The 18,790-nt window shown below is 36.8% G+C and overlaps 12 protein-coding genes across 12 annotated transcripts; 5 read left to right on the top strand and 7 right to left on the bottom strand. All coding sequences in view use genetic code 12, as the record gives it.

Moving 5' to 3' along the window:
- Positions 1 to 2,435: 2,435 nt before the first annotated feature.
- On the bottom strand, positions 2,436 to 3,605 carry SPAPADRAFT_52253 (uncharacterized protein; the record flags this gene model as incomplete). Its single annotated transcript, XM_007377046.1, has 1 exon — positions 2,436 to 3,605. The coding sequence occupies one exon, from the start codon at positions 3,603 to 3,605 to the stop codon at positions 2,436 to 2,438; it is 1,170 nt and encodes a 389-aa protein (XP_007377108.1).
- Positions 3,606 to 3,915: 310 nt separating this feature from the next.
- Positions 3,916 to 5,474, bottom strand: SPAPADRAFT_63001 (metallodipeptidase; the record flags this gene model as incomplete). Its single annotated transcript, XM_007377045.1, has 1 exon — positions 3,916 to 5,474. One exon carries the CDS (start codon positions 5,074 to 5,076, stop codon positions 4,000 to 4,002), a length of 1,077 nt encoding a protein of 358 aa, XP_007377107.1.
- Positions 5,475 to 6,214: 740 nt separating this feature from the next.
- Positions 6,215 to 7,189, top strand: SPAPADRAFT_142941 (uncharacterized protein; the record flags this gene model as incomplete). Its single annotated transcript, XM_007377044.1, has 1 exon — positions 6,215 to 7,189. A coding segment is annotated over one exon (975 nt), but the record flags the coding sequence as incomplete, so codon positions are not given.
- A 1,028-nt stretch (positions 7,190 to 8,217) lies between these two features.
- Positions 8,218 to 9,069, top strand: SPAPADRAFT_142381 (nucleotidase; the record flags this gene model as incomplete). Its single annotated transcript, XM_007377043.1, has 1 exon — positions 8,218 to 9,069. The coding sequence occupies one exon, from the start codon at positions 8,218 to 8,220 to the stop codon at positions 9,067 to 9,069; it is 852 nt and encodes a 283-aa protein (XP_007377105.1).
- Positions 9,070 to 9,167: 98 nt separating this feature from the next.
- SPAPADRAFT_62998 (putative serine hydrolase) lies at positions 9,168 to 11,098 on the top strand (the record flags this gene model as incomplete). Its single annotated transcript, XM_007377041.1, has 1 exon — positions 9,168 to 11,098. One exon carries the CDS (start codon positions 9,189 to 9,191, stop codon positions 10,062 to 10,064), a length of 876 nt encoding a protein of 291 aa, XP_007377103.1.
- Positions 10,096 to 11,076, bottom strand: SPAPADRAFT_56981 (protein disulfide isomerase; the record flags this gene model as incomplete). Its single annotated transcript, XM_007377042.1, has 2 exons — positions 10,096 to 10,131; positions 10,210 to 11,076. 2 exons carry the CDS (start codon positions 11,074 to 11,076, stop codon positions 10,096 to 10,098), a joined length of 903 nt encoding a protein of 300 aa, XP_007377104.1.
- A 127-nt stretch (positions 11,099 to 11,225) lies between the features above and the next one.
- SPAPADRAFT_62996 (uncharacterized protein) lies at positions 11,226 to 12,282 on the bottom strand (the record flags this gene model as incomplete). Its single annotated transcript, XM_007377040.1, has 1 exon — positions 11,226 to 12,282. The coding sequence occupies one exon, from the start codon at positions 12,112 to 12,114 to the stop codon at positions 11,953 to 11,955; it is 162 nt and encodes a 53-aa protein (XP_007377102.1).
- Positions 12,283 to 12,859: 577 nt separating this feature from the next.
- On the bottom strand, positions 12,860 to 13,243 carry SPAPADRAFT_62993 (uncharacterized protein; the record flags this gene model as incomplete). The annotated part of the gene is made up of 1 exon (XM_007377039.1): positions 12,860 to 13,243. One exon carries the CDS (start codon positions 13,237 to 13,239, stop codon positions 12,949 to 12,951), a length of 291 nt encoding a protein of 96 aa, XP_007377101.1.
- Positions 13,244 to 13,565: 322 nt separating this feature from the next.
- On the bottom strand, positions 13,566 to 15,646 carry SPAPADRAFT_62970 (uncharacterized protein; the record flags this gene model as incomplete). The annotated part of the gene is made up of 2 exons (XM_007377037.1): positions 13,566 to 13,616; positions 13,669 to 15,646. One exon carries the CDS (start codon positions 15,626 to 15,628, stop codon positions 14,600 to 14,602), a length of 1,029 nt encoding a protein of 342 aa, XP_007377099.1.
- On the top strand, positions 13,578 to 14,577 carry YUH2 (Yuh2p; the record flags this gene model as incomplete). The annotated part of the gene is made up of 2 exons (XM_007377038.1): positions 13,578 to 13,616; positions 13,669 to 14,577. 2 exons carry the CDS (start codon positions 13,578 to 13,580, stop codon positions 14,575 to 14,577), a joined length of 948 nt encoding a protein of 315 aa, XP_007377100.1.
- Positions 15,647 to 15,811: 165 nt separating the features above from the next.
- On the top strand, positions 15,812 to 17,026 carry SPAPADRAFT_62967 (uncharacterized protein; the record flags this gene model as incomplete). Its single annotated transcript, XM_007377036.1, has 1 exon — positions 15,812 to 17,026. One exon carries the CDS (start codon positions 15,812 to 15,814, stop codon positions 17,024 to 17,026), a length of 1,215 nt encoding a protein of 404 aa, XP_007377098.1.
- Positions 17,027 to 17,473: 447 nt separating this feature from the next.
- SFC1 (Sfc1p) lies at positions 17,474 to 18,692 on the bottom strand (the record flags this gene model as incomplete). Its single annotated transcript, XM_007377035.1, has 1 exon — positions 17,474 to 18,692. The coding sequence occupies one exon, from the start codon at positions 18,590 to 18,592 to the stop codon at positions 17,627 to 17,629; it is 966 nt and encodes a 321-aa protein (XP_007377097.1).
- Between the last annotated feature and the right edge of the window lie 98 nt (positions 18,693 to 18,790).

The raw sequence follows: 18,790 nt of genomic DNA, 5'->3' as shown, positions 1-18,790 counted from the left end.
TTTTTAGATCATGCATGAGTTTATTATTTTGGAATCATTGTTCTATTTATTGCGAAAGTTCTTTGTCTTGTTTAAGGAGGAAAGGCAGGAGCCCCCCGCTTTAGGCCCGGTCGGTCTAATAACCGAGGGCTTGATTGAGAGTCATACCACCAGTGTATCATACGATATGTATTAAAGTTCTCTCTCCTATTGCGAAAATAGGTCTTATATGACAAGTGGCGATATCTTTAGCTCTCAAATGAATCAACTAATGAGTAATTGAAAAAAAAATTCGCGTTTATTGAACTAGAACTCTTCCAGGTACAGTTTTTATTACCGATGAACAATAATGTATCATTACCGTATTGTAAAGGTTGTACACTGCTACATGAACTTACGATCAAGGTTTTATTAAACCTTCAAATCCCCTTTTTTTGCCCCTGGCTTGACGGCTTGACAACAAAACTTTACGAGCGGCTTGGTTTGACTAATATAGTTTGGCGTCCACAAAATCAACTTGAATTCTTGTAACTGAACATCTTTAAGTAGTTGAGTCAGAATCAAACCATAAAGTCAAATCACTGTGTTTTACCTCTCCTGCAGCTAAATTAACTTTGTTTGTTTACATTTGGCAGTAACTTTAGATCAGGCGTTGATCAAGAAGCCTACGGTCGACATGTTAACCACAAAGTTGGTGTTGCTAGAGAGGGGCTTAGGAAGTTAGCCTTTTAAGAAAATGACGTGGGACCAAGAGCCCACCGATTATTCTCGAAATAACCCTTGGTGCATATAATCAGTTAATTATGTGGTATACAGTTTACAAATGACGTCGTGTGAAATCTAACATTAGAATCTACATTGCTTTTCCATCATCATATACGAACTTTAAATTTTATTTATAATAATTCGGAAACGTCTCCGTTCAACAATAGAAATAGTTTAATGAAAAATTTTGTTCTATTCTTTTTGGCTTGCATTGGAATATTGTTTGAGGATATTGTTATCTTCACCCCTTAGTAACCTTTGACATATTCCTTTGAAGCCATGGAATATTTTTCTTACTAGCTTATATTATTATTTTAGAAAATTTTCAAATATTTCGTTACACAAACTGGATTTCTAGGGAAGGTCCAAGGATGACAAAGACGAAGGCGAGATGGTTTTCAAAAAAAAAAAATAAAAATATTTCTCTGAAGTTCTTGTTGTCTTGCTCTTCATCTTATGCTCTTGCTACACCGATGCATCGCATACTAAATCAATTGTCTTATCTCAGAATCTATTAATTAATATTAATTTTAATTTTATTTTAATTTTCCTGTATTAATAAAATTTGCGGTGCAAGGGGAATTGAACACCTTGTCCGGAAATACCCAATTTAGAAATCCTACCGGATTTATTGATCCGCAATTTCACGTGTAAAAATCACGTGGAGGTTTATTGGCCAGTATCATAATAAACCTGTAAAATGATAACCACTTGAACAAACTAGTGGAGGTTGCAGGGGCTGGGTGGAGGTAATTGTCATTGTAAGGTTCATTGTACATAGTTCACCATCTTAGATATTTTTATGGGGTTGCCTTTATCTTAAAGTTTTATCAAAATTTGGGTAATTTTTAATAGAAAACAAAGCAATATTTACATTTGGTATATGCCCTTTCTTGTATTATTACTTTATATAAGATCTAGAAAGATTAATTTATATCAAAGCAATAGTGTTATTTGGTTTCTAAACATAAATACCCGTTATTGATATTTTGCGTTATTGAAATAAAACGGTTACTAAAATTATCAGGTATAAATTTTACTACATTGCCACTTTTCTACTTCTTTTCTTAATTTCAATTCTCCACTATTCTTAATTTAGTATATACTATTATTAATATCATTTCCAGCTCATGAAGCAGTTATTTAAGTTTAAATTTTGTATATATCATCCAGGGACCCCATTTCACTCTCATGTTGCAGGTAGGATGGTTCGCTAATTAGCAACCCTCTCTACAACATAGAGGTTGTCAATGTTCAATCGGAGCAGCCCACGCGCAAGTGCAGAGTTACTTGAACAAAATCCCTGCCTATCTTGGCTCAGATAAATCAAATCCTTAGAAATTGTATGAGTACCCTTGAAAATCATTTACCGCAGATATCAGGAACATTTTGACATTCTTTTGCAACAAACAAGATACAAACTACTACTTTGACAGGTCTATATGGTTTACAGCTCGCACAAATATGAATCTTCTTGTATTTGGTTTACTATATAAGTTTGTGACACGCAGACTCCGTTTTGTGCCAGCACTGTTTCTTGGTTAGAGACGAAGTTGTTTGAAGCAGATGGGTTGATTTCAAAATTTACAAGCAAGGTTTTTGAATTTGAAAGAAAGATCACCAATTATACACACCTACAGTTCTTTTTAGTAAGACATGATATACCATTATATATATATATATAAACACGTCTATTTATCCTCTCCAGGTTGTTGTTCGTTTTTGTAATTACTATTGTTACTGCCACCTCTATTATATCTTCTTTGATGATGCGCATTATATCCGTGGTGGGAATGATGATGATGTCCGTTGTATTTTGCATTTCCCAGTGGGACATTTTCGTTATCAGCATGTAATCTGTATTCAAATGACACGCCAAACACTCGTTCATTTGATCCCGAATCTAAGGTACCGACACAATCACTTCCTTGACTGATCAAATCACATTCTCTGATCACTCGTAATATGGAATCACATATGATTCTTCTTGCTTGGAAAGAGGTCAACTTTTTCTTGGAGTCGTCAGTGGAATTTGCACTCTTTTTGTGGAAATTTAAATTGGAGTTCCAAATACTTATAATATCTTCGTCTTTACGTACACTTAAGACAATACCACAAATATCATTCAATAACAAGGACTGGAATTCTTCCGAGTTGGACTCTGGTATCAATGATCCGGTCATGGTTTTCAACATCAATCGTTCCCAAATCAAACTGGTTCTCTTTCTAATCTTCACAATTGATTCTTTATCATCGCCAAAGATCTTTCGACTGAATCGGAATACCCATCTTCCACCTTTAGAGTTTATAGGGTCTTCCCAAACGGGGTTAATCCCAGCTTTAAACACAAGGAACTCCGTCCCAGTAGTTAATTCATAGGTTTTCTTGATTGATGAAAGAGCCACCCATAATTGTTCCAAGGATCCAATATGTTTAATTTTGTTGCCTAGCAAGTCAACAAATTCCAATTCATTCGTGGTTTGAAGGTATGTATCGACATTAGCGATAATGTTAGCGTCTGCTGGGACAGAAGCCACACTGGCTCCTTCTTCGGCCTCCTTGGGTTTTCTCGATCTGGAATGGTGCCATATAGTCCAACAGTAAGGCAAGATATGATGCGATTCAGGAATTAATGCAAGGGTTTCATGAGATAATTTGACAGGGTCTTGCTTGGGCAAAACCACAGAGCTGGACTCTTCATGACTGGTTCCATTGACTGTAGACCCATTAGGTTTGGTTGTGGGTGCATAAGAAGGACCTGACCCTGATGGAGATCTTGTTTGGGTGGATGGGGTAGATTCCTGCGTTTGGTTCATGATTCTATTGAACAATGATTCTGCTCTTCTTAAATTATCAGACATGGTGGAAAATAATATATATACAATATAGTGAATGGAGGTGGTTAGAAACAAGGATATGCAAAGTGATCTATTCTTTTTATTTTGTAATTAATGCAGTTGTCTATATAGGGTTAACAACAATAGTAAAACTCTCAGTTAAAAGTAAAAACCTTAAAAGTCTTTTGGTGACAGAGTTTGAAATTTTCTCAATTTGAACGTAAAGGAAAAAAAACGAACTGATTTTTTTTTTTTTGATGAGAAAACAAAAAGCAAAAAAAAAAAAAAAATTTTTTTTTTCTTCTAACAATTTTTAAACTGACAGTACAAAAGTAGATCGAGTTATAGTTTATTTCTTACAATTTCAAATTATCATTCTCTGACAATATAAACATTAATTCTATATTACTTAACTAGTTTATGCCTTGGAGAAGTAATGTAAATATCCACCCAAAGTCTTACATCCGTTAATATAGTTGCTAACATCTAATTTTTCATTAATTGAGTGAGCACCATCATCACCTCTACCCATTGGCAACAACAAGACGTCAACACCCAATTCCTTCTCAAAAGTTAAAGTGATTGGAATAGAACCACCTTCTCTGGTGAAATCAGGAACAACATTCCACACATCTTGAGTGGCCTTGGAAGCAGCAGTGAATGATTCATTGAATGGATCAGAAACCCAGTAGTTACCGTCATGGATTAATTCAACCTTGAACTTGTTTGGTGATTGCAACTTGGCAAATTCTTCATTAATGTGCTTGAATACGAGTTCATCCAACTTCTTAGAGTCAATGTTTGGAACAGTTCTAATGGAGAACTTACCAACAACCTTGGCAGGAATGACGGTCTTGGCACCTGCACCAGAGAAGGCACCTTCAATACCGTGCAAAGATAAAGATGGGTATCTCCATCTGTGCTTCAAGATATCCTTCTTGTTGTCATGTAAAGAGGTTTCACTACCAGAGGCAGCATTCAATTCACCAAGACTGAAGTCAATGGCATCATATAATTGGTCTTCACGTTCAGTCAAAGGAGCAACCATGTCATAAACTCCTGGGATTTGAATCTTACCCTTGGTGTCAACCAAAGTAGACATAACCTTAACTAAATCAGTCATTGGTTCGGCAATTATACCCCCGAAAATACCACTATGTAAATCAGCACCTGGACCTTCAATTATGATTTGGTAATAGTTACATCCTCTTAAACCGTAGGTTAAGACTGGCTTAGTGGTACCTAACCAGTAGTTATCGGAAATGGTACATTGGTCAACATTCTTGAAGTAGTTGTTGGCTTCCTTGGCAACCAATTCGTCCAATCCTAAAGAACCAGATTCTTCCATACCTTCAAAACAAACAACCAAGTTAACTGGCAATTCCCAACCCAACTTGTTGTGAGCCTCAATGACATTTAACCAACCCAAAATTGGACCCTTGTCATCAGTAGCACCTCTACCAAACAAGATATCGTTCTTTTCATCATGGAACATGGTGAATGGTTCAGTGGACCAACCGTCTTCCTTTAATGCAGGTTGAACATCGTAGTGACCGTAAACCAAGACAGTCTTTTTCTTTGGGTCAGTACCAAATCTACCCAAAACAATAGGAGGTAATTGTAAAGTTGGGTCAGCAACTGGTGGTGGTTGGGTACCTAATTCTTTCAATTGAATATCAGTGAAGCCAAGTTGAGTCAATTCCTTGACTAAAAAGTGAGCCATATCGACAACTCTTGGTCTGAGTGATTCATCAGAAGACACTGATGGGATGGCAATGGCTTGACGCAATCTTTCAATGAATTTTGGTTTTAATTCATCAATGGTTTGGAAAAATGGTTCCAATGGCAACTTTTCATACGACATTTTCGGTATACTTTTCAATGGAGTATGATAGAATCTTACAAGCGAAGAAAGATGTGGTATAAGTATCCCTTTTTTCGATTGTCTCAACCATCGGAGGCCAAGCGAGGGCATTTTTTTTTTTTTTAAGTGTGGAGTTTTTTTCTTTTTTGTTGTATGTCAAAAAAAATGATGGTATGCAGTACGTGTTGCCATTTATAAAAATGGCATCAAATCACAAGTGCCTCAAAACAAAGTGCCTTGCAAAGGTGGAGTAGTGCAAAAGCAAATGTCAATTGCCTTGTAGAGTCACACGCTTTTAGTATGACGTAGATCGCCTTTTTAAATCTTCCGTTCTATTGTATGCTTTGTTAAGTTTACGAAAGAAGAGTTCCTGGCGTAATTCCAAAACCAACTGACTTTTTTCTTTCTTCTCTAAACGATGGAATTGGTTCAATTAAATGCAGGAGCAATTCGGATTATGTAAAAAAAAAAAGACTCGCCATAGGCTAGCCTTATGTAGAGTTTTGCATTTCTGTGGTGTACTGGAACATAAAGTAAAGTGAGGTATAATCACAGCACTTTGGAGTGGAGTTGAAACATAGGCTCACATGTTACCCGGACTATCTTACTTTTACGCTCAATGACGATACTGCTCAGTCACGTGCAAACAGTGTTGCCTTTTTTAAAAATGATCTGGGGCGTGTACCATATCGAAATTAACGTGTTTTACGGAGACTCCCCCTTTACTGTTTCAACATCTACACTCATCATATATCGGTATATCCCAGCCATGTCCGTGAACTTATTGGAGGCACATGTATCTAGTTCATCCTCGGAATCAGAAGATAACCTGGTTTTGTCAACCACGTCAAAGATATTTCCCCGATTTGATTTTTCCACTAGCACTACTCCTAACCCTACATATGCTTCCAAAAAGCGAAAAATAGGTTCCGGGCTGGTACTAACTCAACAAGATTCTGATTCCGACGATGCATTTTCCGTTGTTATCCCTTCAATATTTGACTCAATAGGTGCCAGGAATGATCGATTGTATACAAAAGACGCGGTTATTAAACAAGGAATTAAATCAGATGCCGACAAAGTAAGGAAAGAATACGAGAAATTGCAAAAGTGCAAAGCAGACATATTGCGAGAGTTGAATGATAACGGAGAAGGAGTGAAGTACGATAAGGATGAAAAATATATTGACAGTTTGGTCAAGCAGATGTATAGTAGAAACGATGGGTTTGGCATAGCACGACATTTTTACTTCTTAAAGCGATATGAAACTGGTCACATCGAATATCCTATAACTCAATCACTTCTTGACCTAATTGCTAGAAACCCCGAGCGTGCTATGAGGAAGGTGATTTGGCCTAATTTGCCCAAGTTCATCCTGTCAGTATTAGCATCCGAGCATAATCCAAGCCATTTAAAGCAGATCAATAAAATGATTGAAACAGCCACAAACCTCCATTATGAACTTGAAGAAGACCCATTTGAAAACAATGAGTTTCTGAAACTTGTATTTAATTATAATAATCCCAAGGGGGACACATGCAGCACCGTTGACATGAAACTTAAAATCAACCATTTCAACAACCATATACCACAGACATTGCTAAAGTTAGCCATAATATTCAACCTAAAGCTTATGAATGTGAGGTCAAGCTGTAGCTATCTTACCGTGGGATCGCGTAATCAAATTGTTGACGATTTCATTATGATAATCAGCGATTATAACGCCAATCGAGAATATGTCTATTTGCAATACTTTATCGACAGTGTATTTCCTAATATTGTGAGAGTGTACTGTGAAGATGAAGAGCATGAACGAGGGTTCTTGTATGATTTAAAACACAGCATATTTCACTTGTCGACAGTAAATTATGGTGAAAGCCAACCAACTAAAATAAAGAAGATGGATTACGAATTACAATATAACATATTAAGAAACTTGAACGTTATATTTGCAACTACCAAGAATAAAAGTGTTTTGAGGATCATAAGCTGTTTGAATACTGAGTTCTATCAAGGTTATATTGACAGCTTTGATGTCAAGCCTGACAAGAATATGTTTGACAAGCTCAAAATCAAGGATTTGTTATTCTTACTAGAATCCGAAGACACAGGAAGCATTAATGAGATGTATCACGTTCATTCTATGATCAGACTACTTAAATTCATGATTAAATCACTCGACGTGACCATGAAGAGAAGTGAAAATCTAACCAGATTAACCAATTTAAAAGCATACGTAGACGACCTTCGAAAGAATATGCTTGATAATATAAACATTATGGGAAATTCAAAGTTGAGTGACAAGAGTATGATCGATAAGGACGAGGTTGTGTCGATGATTACCAACAATTACTACGTTTTGAATAATATTTATATACAATTGGATAAAGATTCAGACTTGGTCAAACAAGATTTCTTTTACGAAGAAAGTCATGATGTTACCCAACCTTTTTAGTGCAAAATCACAAGACTTTGAATGACCAATTGAACGTATTTCCATGTACTACCAATGAAATATGCTACCAACTGCCCCTCCTAAATGTTTTTGTAGTTTCTTTTTTTCGTGCGTGGGATTCCACGGGTACGGTCTTTATTGGGAAGGCGATCTTCCCGATGTTTGCTTTAGCCCCCCGTGGTATCTTACACACAACTCATAGAAGAAATTAAGTCTTACGAACTAAACTGAACGTTTTTATAAGTTACGTTTCACTCCATTTTTCCTCCCCCCCCCTCAATTTATAGCATCTATACAAAAACTCGTTTTGCATAAATATGACAACTTCCAAAAATCAGGCTATCACGTATAAGAACCCTGAAGTTCCTGATGATCAACGACCAGGCCGCAGTGTTCACTTGCCCTTTGGGTTTGGGCCAATTCCCAAGGACTTGGCCAACAAGAAGATTTTCTATTTCGATATAGATAATTGTTTATATCGTCGAAGCACCCAGATTTTTGAAATGATGCAAGTTAAAATCCACGAATACTTCAAACACAATTTACAACTTAACGATGAAGATGCACATAATTTACATATGAATTATTATAAGATGTATGGGTTAGCCTTGGAAGGATTAGTGCGTAACCATGAAATTGATGCCTTGGATTACAATTCGAAAGTCGATGATGCGTTGGACTTACATGCAGTTTTACATTATGACCAGGATTTGCGCGATTGTTTGATCAAGTTGAAGGAAACTCACAAGTTTGACTTTTTCTGGTTGGTTACAAACGCATACAAGAACCATGCCTTGCGAGTGGTTTCTTTCTTGGGAGTAGGTGATTTGTTTGATGGGTTAACATATTGTCATTACTCCAAGTTCCCTATTGTTTGCAAACCAATGAAAGAATACTACTACAATTGTTTTGAATTGACTCAGATTGACTATAAGGACCCTACCGTTATGGCTAAACAGTATTTTGTCGACGATAGTGAAATTAACGTCAAGGCTGCCTATGATTTGGGTATGGGCCATGTGTTTCATTATGTCGAATTGGACAGCGATTTGGTAAAGATGAAGAACAAGCCCGATTTTGCAAAGTATTATGGCACTGGTGACAATTCTGACAAGTCCAAGATTAAGATCATTAGACATATTATTGATTTACCCGATGTTATAGAGTAATTTTGCGACAATTGTGATTTCGCGACATCTCACAAAATTACGACGTCCCACAGTAAATATATAGAAAATAGATAGCAAATTTTTTTTACAACCACACTAACCACAATTTGTAAGCAACCATGTCACAAGGAAAGAAACAATACAAGGGAAAGATCCTCTTCCTTCACGGATATACCCAGTCAGCCAGTCTCTTCTATGCCAAAACATCTGCCCTTAGGAAGAAACTCATAAAGTTAGGATACAAGTCGGTCTATCTTAATGGCCCATATGTACTTACACCTGCTCAACTACCATCTACCGACTCATTATCCAAGTTCAGTTCTGCCGCTAATGAAGATATGAAGTATCGTGCCTGGTGGGTCAAACGTGATTCAACGAACGATCGTATTAGCTTGGAAGAGTCCATAGAATCTATCCGTAATTATATCGACAAGGGCGAAATCATAGCTGATTCAGACGATGTGGACGAGTCAGATGCCGAGTCAGAAGAAGAAAAGAAGTTGCCTATTGTTGGTATAATTGGATTTTCTCAAGGTGCTGCATTAGGTGGTTTAGTTGCTCATAAATTTGACGAGATATTCAAGGTTGACCCGCTCAAGTTTGTGATTTTATATTCTGGATTTAAGTTGAATACTACAAAGAAATCTGGGAACGACAGGTATGATCATTATTATCCTGAAGAACAAGATGTGGAAAGGATTAATCTCAAATACCTTCATATATACGGTGAATTAGATACCGTGGTTGAAGAATCAAGAGCTCTATCTTTGTATGAATTGACAAAGAGAAGAAGTGATCTTTTAAGACATCCAGGTGGTCACTTTGTACCTAACTCCAAATTATATATTGATCAAGTTACTAATTGGATTCATAAGGTAGAACAAGAGGATAAGGAAGAAGATAAAGAGAAGAATGAAGTCAAGAATGGAGAAGACAAGGATAAGCACGACCTTGCTACATTGATGGACATGATGGATAGTTTTGGTACCATTTAGAATGCATACAATAGATTAATAGATATTTAGACTATAATTCGTCGTGATCGGCAGCAGAACCAGTAGACTTGATGCTTTGCTTTTTGGTTGGTTCAGCAGTTGCCTTTTCAGACTTACTCTTTTTAGTCTTTTTCTTCTTTTCTACCTTTTCACCCTTTCTATATTTGGAATAAAACTTTTGCTCTTTCTTAGATAATGCTCCTTCAACCGGCTTAACATCAGCAACATCAATTAACCACTGACTAATCAATACAGAGTTATTTAACTTTTCAGACTTGTCATACACAACAAACTTTTTAGTTTTTTCGTCAAAATACAACAATGAAGAATTAGAATTCCCTGGAATTTCCACTTTAGTTCCATTAACTTCAATTTCATGACTATCAACAAAAGTATTTGCAACCATAGCAAAATTAACTCTTCCCAAGAAATCAATTGCCAAAGATTTAAGCAATGGACTAACGGACTTCTTATCAGCAATCAACAAGACTTTTGGCCCTGTAACTTCATTAAACCAAGTTTGTAAACTAGAACTTTGGACACTAGGGAACTTCTTAACATAGTTCTTCAATCTGGAAGTTAAGAACAGCAACATTGCCTTGACTGATCTTTCACCTTGGTATAACTCACTAGCGTGATTTTGACTTTGATCTTGTCCTGCAACATACTTAGGAGGACGGAAAGCCATAATGGTTGGGAATCCTTGGATTTGATAATGGGAACACAATGGCTTATTGTAATCTTGATCACAATTCACGGCTGCGACATTGATGGCATATTTCGCATCCTCATGAATTAGCTTACCTAATTTCTTATAGGTTGGTTTCAAGTTTTGACAATGGCCACACCATGGAGCATAGAACTTAACAATGGTGGTATAATTTGTCTTATGGACGACTCTGTTGAATGTGTCTGGAGTTAATTCAAAAATATTATTGTCATACTGATATTCATCCGCTGATGCGAGGATTAAGGAGAGGAATGGGAGTAATGCAAGAAGTTTCACAAGCATTGTTATGGATAATATGAATGATGGATTAGATAACTGAAAAAAAAATTGGGGAAGTTTTTTATTTTTATTTTTGATGCGCTGTATATTTTAGTTAGATTTTTGTTTTTACGTGGCAAATGCGAGAATCGGTTGCCACTTTTCTTTCTCTTGACCTATTCTATTAACACGTTTAATCGTTTAGGTAAAGGTAAGTATAGTTTAATTGATATGTTGTTTGTTTCTGAAGCACTATTGACGCCAAATTAATTCAATTGATTCAATTTTAGTCTGAAACTGCAACACTTTTCGAGGTGTCAATCAATATTCTTTGTTGTCCCACTACCAGGGAGAGCATTCCAGGTGTCTGCTGGTAGTTGAGTTAACGCAAGTGGGATCAACTAGAATCAGAGTAGGGTTAGTTGGTTGTGATTGTCAGACGTCTCATTCCTGTTAACGTTACTCTGTTCTAGTTGCAACTATATTTGCAGATCCCGAAACCAGCAGAATCTGGAGTGTTTTCCGAACATTGTGCATGACCTATTAAGATATTTGATCACATTCGGTAAGAAGTATGAAAAAATACCAATTGAGTCACTGATGTATTGGTGATTACTTACCACCCCCCCTCCATATTGACTCTTTTACAATATCAACCAATATGCCTTAGTTGTACATACTGAGAATATTCAAACATTTACTGGTTGAAAATATTTGTTCATTTGAAATCAATCAGGAATAATCAATATTAGGTACAAATGGCATCTGTTCAGGACTTTCAGATCTAGTTGATTACTTGTTCACTGCACTCGACCAGGAGAATTTGAAATGTTTTCCGAAAGCAATCTGAGCTGTTGTTGATACAGATGCTTACAGCATTATGTCAATCTCAACGGGAAATTACAGAAATAAAGCATTCTTCTTGTGATTTGATTCTTCTACGATGTTGAGATCTTCAATTATTACAGGTGAGTCGATCACAACCAAGTCATGGGTTTTAACCTTGGTTTCTTGAATGCCTTCTACGATAGTGATAGGGGAGTGTCTTTGTGTATTAATCATGCAAGAATACTTGTAATTCTAATAATAGAAACGAATGGCACATTTCCCAATCAAATATCAATAAACACAGACATTTTTGATTCCAAAATGGTAGTTCACCTATAGTCAGTCAACTAGTTTAATTAAACCGAGTGTCAGGTATAGGTTGAATACTACAACACAAAAAAAAACGCAATAAATGCCTATACTAATTCTAAACTATGGGTGATTCAAAAAAAATACTAGACCTGAAGGATCATCCACAATAAAACTAGCATAGGCATTTATTGCGTTTTTTTTTGGTTTGACTCCTCTTACTCTTTGCTTGGAAATAAGACATTATGGTTGGATACCATAGAAATAGCTTTCAGATGAAAGATTTCATTTATATGAAACAAGAAACCGATTAAGCATGTTCAAGTTTTAGCAAGGTTTGTTTCAAACTTACAGATTAAATTGCTACAAGTCGATATATTTCTTTCTAAATGTACCTTTCTCCATCAAAGATGATGAAAAAGTTAGGTTGGAAAGAAGTGAATTATTTTGAAGCAGTTTTCCTCTTTAATTTATGTAGTCCAATTTTGATTTCGAATCATTTAGTGAACCAATTCGGTATCTAGTTATCTTTGTTAGAAATACGAATGAACCACTCGTATAAACTTAGTTTTTCCAACCGCTGCATGTATGAACAATAACAACAATTATAGCATTGATTTGGGATAATGATCTATGAACAGATGTATAGAATAGAGAATGTAGTAATCTATTATAGATATTTATTGCATTAACTAATATACATAGTCTAACCTATTCTAACATTAGGTCATCCACGTAGGTATTTCGCACTGGCCACTTTTAAATGTATACCCCCACGAAATTAGAAATATAAATAGAACTCAATCCAACGGCTAAAGAAGCAACTAAAGAATTCAAAACATAATTGACCAACCCCTTATTCTTAACATCACCCAAGAAGATTAAGGATAAACTACCAAAAGCAATTAAGATTAATACTGCGGTGAATATAGTAGTGTTTGTAGTGACAGCATGTAATTGAACTGGACTTGATTCCTGAGAAAACAATTGAATGTATTCTTCGAATGGTGCTCCTGATGGAGATCTGGTTGTTATATGCAACTGGGACATTATTGGTTTGACAAGGAAGAACTAGTGACGTGTAACTGATATTGTGGATATTTTTCGGGTGGGATCTTGAAAAATTGTTAGCACAGCACGTGGTAGCGCTAGAAAGATACTGCTTCTATTCAATTGCATCTTGGTAAACAAAATATGTCTAATGAAAACGATGTTGGTCGCATTCGAAGTATGTATCAAAATGTAATATATAGCAAGCTTCATAGTTAACTACCTTTCTATTGTTTTATGTATAGGGCAAATTTGAGAATTGTCCCCCCCCCTCTCCTTAGATCTTGAGAACGAAAAACAAAAACTCCTGTTCCACTCTATCATCTAAGCTTCACATCATGTCTGAAGGAGGTTGGAACACAATTGATTCCGATGCAGTATGTAACTACTTAACCGATTGGTATTGATTTGTTTTATTAACACATCTAGGGAGTCTTTACTGAATTGGTAGAAAAACTCGGAGTTCAAGATGTAGAATTCAACGATCTTTATGTGATTGACACCGACTCCCTTGCTACACTACAACCAGTACATGGAGTCATATTCCTTTTCAAATACGGAAAACTTTATAGACAATATGCCAGTGATGGGAATAAACCCTTGGATGGAACTTATGATAATGATTATTTAGAGCATGATATCTTCTTTGCTCAACAGACCATCAACAATGCCTGTGCCACCCAGGCCGCATTGAATGTGCTCTTTAATGTGGATGGAATAGACTTGGGTGAAGAATTATCCAATTTCAGATCGTTTGTTACGGGATTTGACAGTTTTATGATTGGTGAGACTATTTCCAATAGTGATTTGATCAGATCGGTACATAATTCCTTTTCTACACCAAGTATGTTTGTCGATGAGGATAAACCGCAGCCACCATCAGATTATGAAAGTGATTCGTTGTTTCATTTTGTTGGGTACGTTTACAAACTGGGACGTATATATGAATTGGACGGATTAAAATCGTATCCGATAATCCATGAAGAGTGTAGTTCCCAGCAAGAATTTATTGAGAAATTGCCAGGTGTAATTCAAAGAAGAATTGCCAAGCATGGAGAAAACGAGTTAAGGTTTTCTTTATTGGCTGTGACCAATAACAAGTTGGAGCAAGCAAGAACAATAGGTGATGAATCTGAAGTTCATCATCAATTGCACAAACGAGAAGTCTGGTCACACGAGAATGAATTGAGAAAACACGATTACACTGGACTCATCGTAGAGTTGTTAAAGAATATAAGCAAGAACAAGACAGATGAAGAATGGGAAGAATTGTTGAAAAAGGGAAGAAAACATACTCAACAATTAATCCAACAACGAATTGCAAAATCACAATTATAGTTTTCTATAGATCTATATACATTTATTCGTAACTACCAAATGAAAAGAATCCTCCACCAGTTCTACTATGTCTTGAAAAGTAATCAAAATCAATACTTGTGAAACAGGAAAGAATGACAGCTCTTTGATCGAGTGTTACTCCCTGTGTACTAATTTCACCATACCCAGATAATCCGGCAAAACTTGCTGGATCAAAACGCAAGACATATACCCCAGTATCAGTGAATAATTCTCTTCCTAACCCGACCCAATTTCTATCAACACTGGCAACAACTTCTCCCTGTTCGTTCCTAATTGGGAAATCAAATGAAAGAAAAGGTGCATCAACAGCACCGAACTGATTGTATTCTTCGGTATTCTCATCTTCCAATTTGAACAAATTGTATCTTCTTCTCCATAAATGCCAACTTTGAACACTTTCCCCTACAACTTCATACATTGTCTTATCGTCGACATCATATCCTGGTAATAAAGCTTTAATGTGCGAGTTTATAAACGAGAATGGTCTCTTGATAGTAAGTGCAAGTTGTCCATACCTGTCAAACACATCAATAGTGAAAGGACGATGTAATCTGAAAAACTGCCTTCCTAAAATCTTGAACAATCCCACATCTTTTTCTTCCATGTGGCCAATTCTTTCACCTTGGGTGTTCATAATGACGTACTTGTTTGCTTGTTCAAATCCAATAAACAAATTCATAAACTCAATTTGACGCTCAATTACAAGAGTTGGTTCTTTAAGAATGTCATATATGGGATCTTTAGGGGTAATTATCCCGTTGGTATTCTTAGGAAGTGTAAATGAGTACGGACTGTATGTATGTTGTTGGTATGCATTGTCATATTGTTGTTGTTGCTGCTGCTGCTGCTGCTGTTGTTGTTGTTGTTGTTGTTGAAACTGTCTTACTTCTTCTGGACTTATTTCTTTTGTAAGTCTAGTCCTATTAGATATAATTCTTCGTGCAGAAGATGCGGCACTTATTTGAAGTAGCCTAACTCCAGGGGGACAGCGGACTGCTGCCAATTGTCTATGTACATTCCTAACAAACATATGTCTGATGTTTACTGTAATTGGAAACTTCAAGTTGCATCTTAATGGCAAATTCCGCGGATGAAAGGTGGCGGGCTCAACGGGGCAGGGGGGAAGGAGGCAACAAACTGTGTCACCGAAAAAAACAAAAAAAACCAAAACAACTTTTCTGGTCACTACCAAATTACATAACATTAAACAACAATGGGGTTACCTTCATCTAAAAGACGGGAAGTCAGAGCTGCTGCTCGTGAAGGGTTACGTAAACTACAATCGTCCAGTGATAAAATCAAACCAGAAGATTTGGACGTGGTCCATGCTATAACTACTGCCAATCTTGCCGTTGGCGGTCAAAATGCGATACCAACTGAAGAATCGGTAGCTCCTTCTGATGCTACCAAACACAAAAATGATCACAGTGGAACCAGTGAAGAAGACGATGAAGAAGATGATGAACACGGTCGTGATTACCAACCTAGTGAAGGTGAAGACGATGAAGATGATGTTTATGATGATACGTTAGTTAAGAGCAGTAAAAGAACTGCACCTATGGACACGTCTGTTCCAACAGAAGCTAAAAAGCCCAAGGCTTTACAAGAAGGGGAAGTATACATTCCACCCAAGCAAACCCGAACGATTTTCAAATTGGATGATCCAACTTCGTCTCGTTGTGAATACTGTGGTAAGGAATTTAGAAATGTGATTGATAAGAGAAATCACCGTAGAACGCATTCCCAGCCCAAGATTCATGTCTGTTACTGTGGGAAACAATTCAGTCAAAAACCAAATTTGATCATTCATCAAACGACCGTTCATCGTGATTTACAATTGAAAGAAGCTAAAGAATTGGAACAAGCCCAAGCTGCTGCTGAAGCTGCAACAGCCGCTGCTGCCGTAGTTGCCGCTGCTCAAGCACAAGCCCAAGCTGCTCAACAAGCATCCCATGATCCTAATGCTGTTAGTACTCAACAATTCCCTGATTTAAAACAAGTTCGTGTGCTCCACTGTGATGGTCTCAACTGTACCAAGGGATTCCTCACATATGAACAATTACTCGAACACAAAAACCAAGAGCATCCTGGCTCAATTGACATTGAAGCCACTACACCCACCAAGAAATCGTACAAGAAACCAAAACTTGTTAAATCACACCCATGTCCTCAACCAGATTGTGACAAGGCATTCTCGAAAAAGTCTGACTTAACAAGACATATAAGAGTTCACACCGGTGAACGTCCGTACGTATGTGAATTCTGCCATGCCAGTTTCAACCAAAGATATCGATTGACCACACATTTGAGAATTCATACCGGTGAAAAACCATTCAGTTGTCAATATTGTGGCAAGACTTTTGCTAGAGGTGATGCGGTGCAATCTCATGTTTTCTCGGTTCATCGTGCCAAGGGAGAGGCTTTCTAAGAAATTATAATTTGTTCGTTTTTGTATATTAGTTTTGTGTATTATTTGAATATTCATGTGGCCTGACCGTTCGGGTGCTGATTCCGAGATGTAGACTTACTGCGCTGCAAATTAATATAGCCATACCCGTAGCTAATTTTAGAGAATGGAGAATAAAAAATCATTCTCAACATTTGCATCCATAACAGCCAAGGAATAACTCAACCTTTTTTGGTGAAATGAAATTTCCCCTAATCCAAACTCCGTACTGTTTGACCACCCTCTGTTCGGTTCCGAAAAGCGGATACGATAAGAAAAAAAAAATTATTTTGGGTTCCGCCGGAACTTCATCTCGTAAAAATAAAAACTCCGAGGTTTTCTCGAAGTCATACAAAAAAAAAAAAAGTATGCCCTCGGTGTGCAAATGCGGAGGAATGAAATTTTCTATCAATACCATAAATTTCTTTTACTTACAAGTATAAACTAAAGTGTAGAAACATTAGATTTGGCTTTTACTAAATACCTCTAAACTAAACCAGTTTCATCAGTTTCTTTTTATTTTTATATACGTCTTTATCATGCCATTTGACAAAATGACCTGATCCCTCCGGGGGATATAATCTAAGCAAGTTTCTTGTTGGTAGAAGCAAGAATACTGGTGTCACTATTCAACATATCCTTAATGAATTCGTAGACAGTAAAAGTAACGGCTTGACCAGGAGCAACTCTCATGATTCTTGGAGTGATACCCTTGTACAATGCGTGAATCCCTTCTTCTCTAATCAATTGCTTGGTAATCTTCATGATTCTAACCATACCACTTTCATTGGATGCAAAGGTAGTCTTTTGTAATCTGGTCTTGATGGTATCTAATGGAGCGTTGGATAATGGACCTAAGGCACCGGAAATTAACCCAATACCAGAAGTTTGCCAATGTGGCAATACTTCAGTTCCTGAACGTTCTTGCAAATATTCCTTCAACTTCGAGTATACAGTAAAGTTAACCCCCTGATTAGAAGCTTGTCTGGCAGCAGTTAAGGAAACACCACGGTATAAAGTACTAAACCCTTCTTCTTTACAGATCAAATAAGCAGCATGAGGAGCGTTTCTGTATTTAGGGATATCCAATGGATCCTTCATGGAATGATGTTGTGCTTGCAATCTAATCTTGACCACTTCCATAGGATTAACCACCATCACAGCTTCGGTAATACCAGCACCAACCCCAGCAATAAAAGTTTGACCAGTGGTAATATTGAAGTTTTCATCGTAAAACAAACTTCTGTAGAACTCGTAAGAACTGAAACGAATAGCCATCTTAGGAACAATACCAATAATAACGGCACCCAACCCTTTGTAAAGAGAAAGGAATCCTTCCTTTTGTGCAATATTGACCCCGGTCTTAACAAAGCCCGGAGGTTTTTGACCTGATTTACGATAAAGTTGCATACGGACTTTGATGGTATCTAACGGATGACACACCAATGCTTCGAATAAACCGGCGACCCCACCAGCAATAAAATCAACGGCTCCTCTCTTCTTGGGAGGTTGTCTCTTGAAGGGAACTTTGGCAGCAGTGTCTGACATGATAATCTATGATAAATATGAATAATTTAAGTCTGTAAATGGTACAAACAGTAGAAAAAATGAATAAATAAAAGTGAACAACACTTGAAAGACTACTTTGAAGAAGAAGAAAGAAAAAGATGAAAATTTTAGAGTTAGGAATTGTCCGATATTTATATGGGTATGGACGAGAGGAAAAATGAGTCGACTCACGTTTTG

This window comes from Spathaspora passalidarum (genome assembly GCF_000223485.1).
Source record: "Spathaspora passalidarum NRRL Y-27907 unplaced genomic scaffold SPAPAscaffold_6, whole genome shotgun sequence".
Taxonomy (NCBI): domain Eukaryota; kingdom Fungi; phylum Ascomycota; class Pichiomycetes; order Serinales; family Debaryomycetaceae; genus Spathaspora; species Spathaspora passalidarum.
The sequence above is the reverse complement of the archived record's forward strand: the minus strand, read 5'-3'. Positions and strand labels throughout refer to the sequence as shown.